Source organism: Carlito syrichta, unplaced genomic scaffold, assembly GCF_000164805.1.
Source record: "Carlito syrichta isolate Samal-C Ts95f unplaced genomic scaffold, Tarsius_syrichta-2.0.1 Scaffold111536, whole genome shotgun sequence".
NCBI lineage: Eukaryota > Metazoa > Chordata > Mammalia > Primates > Tarsiidae > Carlito > Carlito syrichta.
In genome coordinates, this window is record NW_007055632.1 from 2,481 (window position 1) to 10,600 (window position 8,120).

General features: G+C 45.6%; 1 protein-coding gene across 2 annotated transcripts in view; it reads left to right on the forward strand.

Annotated features, from left to right (window-relative positions):
* Positions 1-5,419: 5,419 nt before the first annotated feature.
* DENND6A (DENN domain containing 6A) overlaps positions 5,420-8,120 on the forward strand; it is a 90,246-nt gene continuing 87,545 nt past the window's right edge. For both annotated transcript variants that reach the window (XM_008070044.2, XM_021718212.1), the window contains exon 1: positions 5,420-5,736. In XM_008070044.2, the coding sequence (XP_008068235.1) occupies positions 5,500-5,736 (237 nt within the window). In that variant the 5' untranslated portion in view covers positions 5,420-5,499. The remainder of the gene's footprint in view (positions 5,737-8,120) is intronic.

Here is an 8,120-nt window from a genome sequence, read left to right on the forward strand (position 1 = left end):
GGCCACTGCACTCCAGTCTGGGCGACAGAGTGAGACTACAACTCAAAAAAAAAAAAAAGTTTTGGTTTTTGGAAACAGAGTATTCCTATGTCACCTAGGTTGGAGTGCAGTGGCCTGCTCACTGTAACTTCAAACTCTGGGGCTCAAGTGATCCTCCTACCTCAACCTCCCCAGTAGCTGGGACTACAGACTTATGTCACCACGGCTAACTAATTTTTTTTTGATTTATAGAGATAAGGTCTTGCTATGTTACCCAGGCTAAGAAACATTTAAATTTTAAATGTGTTCACACAGCTGTCCATGGATGGAAAATTCTGTAAAATAAGAAAACAGCAGTTAAGGTAAATATTTACTGACTGCGTGACATGTGCCAGGCACTGTATAGATATTTGGAATGTAAAGATGAAAAAAAGAAAGCTCTTCACCATTCTTTTTAAAGCATTCACTAACACTGTTTACGAACATATAATAGTGCATTTTGTAGTCTTCTTTGGCCGAATCTTCTCTTCCAAATCTGCATTTAAGGTCAGGCACGGTGGCTTCCAGGTCTGGTATAATCCTAGCACCTTGGGAGGCTGGGGTAGGAGGATCGCTTGAGCCCAGGAGTTCAAAACCAGCCTTGGTAACATAGCAATATCCCATCTCTACAAAAAAAAAAAATAGCTGGGCATGATGGCACACACCTGTGATTCTAGTTGCTCAGGAGGGTGAGGAGAGAGGATCTTTTGAACCTAGGAGTTAGAGGCTGCAGTGAGCTATGGATCATACCACTGCACTCCAGCCTGAGTGATGGTGACACCCTGTCCCAAGGGGAGAAAAAAAATCTGCGTCTGAACATTTTGTCTTTCAGAAACCTGTGGCAGTAAACTCAGTTCTCTATTGAGAACATATTGGTACTTGGGCCTCTGTGTATTTCTCTACGTATTTTTTTTTTCACAACAAGTGTAGTTATGCCCCAGCAGCCCTGGTAACACAACGCAAGTGTAAGAGGGAAGTCCCCGGGCTGCCCATGTAGGTGGATGCCTAGGACATTTGGACTCCCTGCAAATCCTTTTGGTAAAACTAAGCCCAGAGATCTGACATTGCAGTTCACACTATTACCAGTGCTCACCCTTTGCTTTATTCTTTCTTGATTTTTTAAAAAATTCATCTCACTCTGTTGCCCAGGCTGGAGTGCAGTGGCATGCTCACGGCCACCCTAACCTCGACCTGCTGGGCGCCAGCTATCCTTCTGCCTTGGCCTTCCGAGTAGCCTGAACTACAGGTGCATACTATTTTTTAATTTATTGTAGAGATGAGGTCTCACCATTTTGCCCAGGTTGGTCTCAAACCCGTGGGCTCAGGCAATCCTCTCCCCTTGGCCCCCCAAAGTGCTGGGATTATAGGCTTGAATCACCACGCCCGTTCAATTTTTTTTTTTTTTTTTAACTATGAAAATTGCTGAAATGCCAGGCTGGTTAGGGATGAGAGGGGAAGTTTGGAATGTTTTTAATCCTGTGTTCAATGTTCTTGGTAATATTAGAAGAGCAGTGGAGCCATGAATCCAGTCATGCTCTTGGCTAAAGCAGTCTACCCTGACTTAAGTGCTCCTCACATGAAAAAAGATCCAGGGCTTTAGTAGACAGTAAAGGCAACCTGAGCCTGTGATGTGACTTGGCTGCCAAAACCAGCAAATGTGATCTGAACTGGCATTAAAAGAAGGCTTCTGGCTGGGACAAGGAAAGTAATAGTCCCAGAATATGCTCTGCAGTGGTCAGGTCACACCTGGGGGATGGTGTTTCCTCCTGCATTTTAAGAGTGATATTGTCAAGTTGGAGTATACCCAAGTTGGGCAGGAGGATGACGAATGACCCAGAAACGACATCCTTTGAAGAATAGTTGGAGGATCTGAGATAGTTTGCCCTGAAAACTAGAAGACATGGAGGTGTGGGATAACTATTTTCAAACAGTCACAGGGCTATTATGTAGAAGAGTTGGATTCTTCTATGTAAACTCAGCAAGTACAACTTAGACTAGTGGGTGTATATTACAAAGTGGCTGATCTTGGCTCCATAAGAGGAAGAATTTTCTAGTCCTTATAAGTACCCAGAACATAGAATCTCTGGAAGGTAGTGATTTAACCCTAATAGAGGGTGTTAGAAAAGAGAGCGGCTAACTGAACATCAGAAGATTCTTGAACAGGGTGGGAAGTTTGGAGAGATGATCTGATCCAACCAGATTCAAGGGTTCTGATGATGAACCTTAAGAAAGAAGAAGCTGTCAGCTCCCATACAAGTATTAGCCACAAAAACTGTGTTAAAATAGACTCGAAGGCAAAATATCAGTTATGATAGAGGGGGGAAAAAGTCACAGCGTCTTTGTTTTCCCTCATGGTTATTGTATATATTTATAAATGTTTTCGTAGTAGTGTGCTTTTTTTCTAGAACAGATTGAATGAATACTTTTTTTTTTACTTTAGACATTGTCTATTTCTTCCTCATGAAACTTCTAGCCTTCTTAATATGTTGTTTTCAGGTTATTGTACTTTGACAGAATTACCCTTAACTCAATATTATAAAGCAGCATTTCAGAAATTGCAGCTTGTATTTAAATGACAAAGAACCAGCCCTGTGGAACAAATGGTGTTTAGAGCTCATTGGTTATTAATAATGAAGTAGCATCTGGTAAAATGTGTACATTAGAATACATCTGCATCAGGATAGCTTGGCTCTTCCCGACTGTCAGTGAGGTGATTTAGTAATGATCATTCCCATTTACCAATGCAGAAACTGGGTCTTGGAGCAGTTTGCCTACCATGATGATGGTTGACAGAATCCAGACCTTTTGACTTCCAGTCTAGTGTTTTTTCTAACACAAAAGGTTACTGCTCTTTCCTAATAATGGGTTTAGAGACTTACTTGAATGCAGAATATGGGCTTCCTCTCTCTCTCTCTCTTTTTTTTTTGAGTCGGAGTCTCACTCTGTCTCCCAGGTGGGAGTACATTGGCACGCTCATGGCTACTGCAGCCTCGACCTGCTGGGTTCAGGTTATCCTTCCACCTCAGCCTTCCAAGAAACTGTAACAACAGGCATGTACCATCATGATCGGCTAATTTTTTTTTAATTGTAGAGACGAGGTCTCACCATGTTGCTCAGGCTGATCTTGAATTCCTGGGCTTAGGCAATTTTCTCGCCTCCATTCCCCAAAGTGCTGAGATTACAAGCATGAGCTGCCATGCCTGGCAAGTCTTTCTTTCTTTCTTTCTTTCTTTCTTTCTTTCTTTCTTTCTTTCTTTCTTTCTTTCTTTCTTTCTTTCTTTCCTTCCTTCCTTCCTTCCTTCCTTTCTTTCTTTCTCTCTTTCTCTCTCTCTCTCCCTCCCTCCCTCCCTCTCTCTCTCTCTTTCTTTCGTTCGAGTTGGAGCCTCACTCTGTCGCCCAGGCTAGAGTGCAGTAGGATGCTCACGGCCACTGTAGCCTCAACCTACTGGACTCAGGTGATCCTTCTGCCTCAGTCTTCCAAGTAGCTGGGACTACAGGCACCCGCCACCATGCCCAGCTAATTTTTTAAAAAATTTATTGTAGAGATGAGGTTAGGTCAAGTTGCCCAGGCTGGTCTCAAACCCGTGTGCTCAGGCAATCGTCTCACCTTGGCCTCCCAAAATGCTGGGATTATAGGCGTGAGCCACTGTGCCTGGCCAGATTTTCTTTCTTTACTACAGTGGTTCTCTGAGCAGATTGCTTTGGCCTGTTACTTAATCTCTGACCCTAAGTTCACCTTTTATTCTAAAGATAGCCTTTAGCAAACATCACTGTTGATGTCTGAATATACTTGACCACCTCCTTGAAAATAGGGGGCTAACACTTACTCCAAACACAAATTCTAATAATGTGTGAGGGCAGTGTTTGTCAAATGGGATGGATTTGACTGAGCAGTGCAGCAAAATGATTACATGCTCAGGCTGAGTCAGAAAGACCTGGGTTTAAATCTCTGTTCTATCACCTACTATCTGTGATACCCTCATCTCATGGGGCCTCAGTTTCCTTATCTATAAATTGGGAATAATAATAGGACTTGGCCAGGTGTAGTGACTCATGCCTATAATACCAGCACTTTGGGAGGTGGAGGCAAGAGGATGGGTTCAAGACCAGCCTGGGCAACTTGGTGAGACCTCGTCGCTACAATAAATCAAATAGTTAGCTGAGGGTGGTGGTGTGTGCCTGTAGTTCCAACTACTTGAAAGGCTGATGTGAAGGATTGTCTGAGCCCAGCAGGTCAAAGATAGGACTTGTCCTTTGGGGCTGTTGGGAATTAGATATGATGAATGTAAAAGCATAAACACTGGACTGTTTTTTATTTTGTTTTAGAAATGGAGGACTCCCTATGTTGTCCAGGCTGAAGTGCAGAGGCTAGTCACAGTCATGATCGAAGGACATTGCAGCCTCAAGCTCCAGGGTTCCAGCAATCCTCCCTTACCTCAGTGGGCCTCAGTCTCTCAAGTAGCTAGGTCTACAGAGATGCCACCTCACTGGCTTATCCATTTTTCTACTGGGACATTATTGTGTGTTTCCTATTTACTTTTGCTATGCTATTTATACTCAGCATAGTAGGTGTTGAATAAACCCTAGTCAGTAGTTTCATGCTGGACGATAATCATCACAGTTCAACAGAACAAGTACCTACTGGGTGCTTAGCCCAGTTCTGATCTCTGAGAATACAAAGGAGTCTGAAATGAGGCCTTTGCCAGTGCTCAGAGAACGTGATCCACAGGTTGCTGTGGAGGCCAACCTGCCCAACCGAGGGTTCTGGAAAGGTCTGGAGATGTGTGAGTGTTGAGTGAGTCACAGACAGCCAGGCCAAGAAAGGTGGGAGGAGCCTTGGTGGAGAGGGAACAGCTCGGTCAAAGCACAGATCTCTGAATCAGCACACTGCATGAGTGACCTGTACCCTGGCATCGGCGTTGTCATTCTTGTTGGGCTAGTCATGTAACCTGTCAGAACCTCAATTTTCTTACCTGTAAAAAGAAATAAATAATGTCCACGTACTTGCGATGTGAGGAAGTCAGTAAGTTAATATTTGTAAATATCTGTACTTATACTTGCTTGACCCATTAACTGGCACAGAGTAAATGTTCAATAAATGTTAACCACTGTTACCACTATGCTTTAATAATAATTATGAACGGTGTCATTCCAAGAACGATTTATTCCCTTGTCGTTGACAGAGAACGAGGGTGACAAGGATTCCTAAACAACCGTTTCCGTCCAGAACAGGTTTAAGACAAGAAGGCCACAGCTGGCTTCACAATCCGAGACAAGCGGCAGCGTGACGTACCCACGTCCGCGTCCTGGCCCGGGAGCCCAGCGCTCAGCCGGGCTCCCAGGGTCACGTGGCCCGCGGCCCCGCCCGCACGGAGCTGGTCCCCAGCGGTTGCGGCAGCGGCGGCTGCGCCTGCGCAGAGCCGGGCGCGCTCTGCGGCGCGGTTCGCGGTGGAGGCGGCGCGAACGCTAAGGGGGCGGCGGATGGCTCTGTGGGGCCCGGCGGGCTTGGGCCCCGGCTCCCGAAGGCCGTTGAACGAGGCGGTGACGGCTGCCGAGGGGCGCGAGGCGACGGCCCCTGCGGCGGCGGGAGCCGTGCTGGAGGACGATGAAGAGGACGATGGCCGCGGCCGGGGCCTGCTGCGCTGGGACGGCTTCTCGGCCTGGCTGCACTGCGTGTGTGTGGTGGGCTTCGACCTGGAGCTGGGCCAGGCCGTGGAGGTGAGGCCCGGCTGCCCCCCGTCTCCGCGCCCCGCCCCTGCGCTGGGGCGGCTCCAGCACAGCCAGTGGCCTGCAGGCCGGCAGGCCTGGACCCTGACCGCCGCGCATCTGGGCGTGGCCAGCCTCCCCTCCGCCTGCCGGCCGGCTGCGGTCCATCGGCAGTTCCCGTGGGAGGATCTTGGGCTGTGGCTAGGGGTAAAAAGTTCTTCTAGGCCCCTCCTAAATACTTGTTGATGTCCGTCTTTATTTTCTCAACCCAGAGTCACAAGAATGACTAAAATGGTTAGCAGCACCCGGAGAAGGTTGCAGGCAGGATGTTTGTTTGGGGCTTTTTCAGGAAGAGAACAATGCCATGTTAGCATATGGTGAATCAGACTTGCACAACCAACTTTTTGGGCTCTAAATTGTTTTGTTATTTGCAGTAAGCCAAAATGCTTATCTCAGCGTGCATTTTCTTCTTTTGTTCCTTATTTCTGTTATTTCTTGGTGTTGCTTCTGGAACAGTTGGCCTGAAAGCTAATGTCAAAACAGATTGCTTGTCGATGTGTCAACTTTTCCATCTTTATGACACTGAAGACCTTCGAATCTTATCCATTTTTGACTTTGTTTAGGGTCCTTTTGGTAGCATAAGAGATTGCTTGTCTTTATGTGTTCAAGAAAAACGTTATCAGAAGCATATATGTTTAGACGTTTTATTGTTTTGTTTCGTATTTTGGTTTTGAGCACAGATTTTAATCTCATTTCTGACTGTAGTAGCCTGGTTGACTAAGAAACTTGGCCAGGAAGGTTTTTCTTAATGTGAAACTAATGCTTTTGTATTCAGCCTGTCTTCTGAGTGTTTTGCCATAACATAGTTTAGCAGTCATTAAGGTTCCACAAAAATCTAGGCATTATATTAGTTGCTGGGCATAGAAATATAACGATATGTTCTAACCTTTATTTGTAGACTGAGGCAACAATTTCGAGGAGAACCAAGAACTTTTTTTTTTTTAAGTTGGAGTCTCACTCAGTCACCCAGACTGGAGTGCAGTGGCCACTTCCGGCCACCTCAGCCTCGACCTGCTGGGTTCCGGCGATCCTTCCGCCTCAGCTTTCCAAGTAGCTGGAACTACAGGCCCGCGCTACCATGCCCGGCTATATTTTGATTTATTGTAGAGATGAGGTCTCACCAAGTTGCCTAGGTGGGTCTTGAACCCGTGGGCTCAGGCAATCCACTCACCTCGGACTCCCAAGGCGCTGGGATTACAGGCTGAGCCACTGAGCCCGGCGAAAACCAAGAATTAAACATAGTAGTTGATGGTGTCAAATGCAGTGCCTGGCACCTACTGGAGTCAATAAATACTTGTTGAGAGAGTAAGTGAATATGTGAGTAATTCTTTATTGAATTAGGAAAAAGTTTCCTTCAAAGACTTTGAAGAGATTTTATAAGCCATTTGTAATTTACAGTGACATACACTTAAACCAGGAAGCATAGGATTGGGTTATTTAGCATTTTTAAATAGCTAAAGAAGATCCTTCTTGCATCTCATCATTTGGGACATTCTTTATAACATGAGTATGCATTTTGAACAAATAAACAGAATTCTTAACATACCTGGGATGCTGCAAAAATGTGAATCATTAAAGGACTTATTTTGAATTTCATTCCCCATAGTATATGCCTCTGTATAGAGTTTTCTTTAGTTCAGTAGTTCTTAACATTTTTTGCTTCCTAGATTAAAAAAAAAATATGATGAACATGGTGAACTCTCCACCAGGAAAAGTCTTACAAGACAAAATAATGTGAACTGTCTGGGTTTACCCATGGGACCTTATTTTTCTTTTTTTGAGTTGGATACTCACTCCGTCACCCAGGCTAGAGTACAGTGGCTTACTCACGGCCACGACAGCATCGACCTTTGGGCCCCGACAATCCTTCTGCTTCAGCCTTCCAAGTAGCTGGAACCACAGGTGTGCGCTACAATGCCCAGCTAATTTTTGATTTATTGTAGAGACGAGGTCTTGCCAATTTGCGCGGGCTGATCTCAAACCCGCAGGTTCAGGCAGTCCACTCGCCTCGGTCTCCCAAAGTGCTGGGATCACAGGCTGAGCCACAGAGCTTGGCCCCATGGGACCTTTTATTCTATTGTCACCAGATTAAGCATAACTGATTTTAGAATGTGTAGGGTGAGGGTTCCCTAATAAAGGATCCGAAGAAAAGTAAACACATTAGATGAGATGCAAAACAACTTAATTTTCCTTTGTTTTCCTAAGGAAGACAAAGTACCTTGCCACTTTTTTTTTTGAGTTGGAGTCTCACTCTGTCACCCAGACTGGAGTGCAGTGGCTGCTCCTGGCCACTGCAGCTTCGACCTGCTGGGCTCCGGCGATCCTTCCGCCTCAGC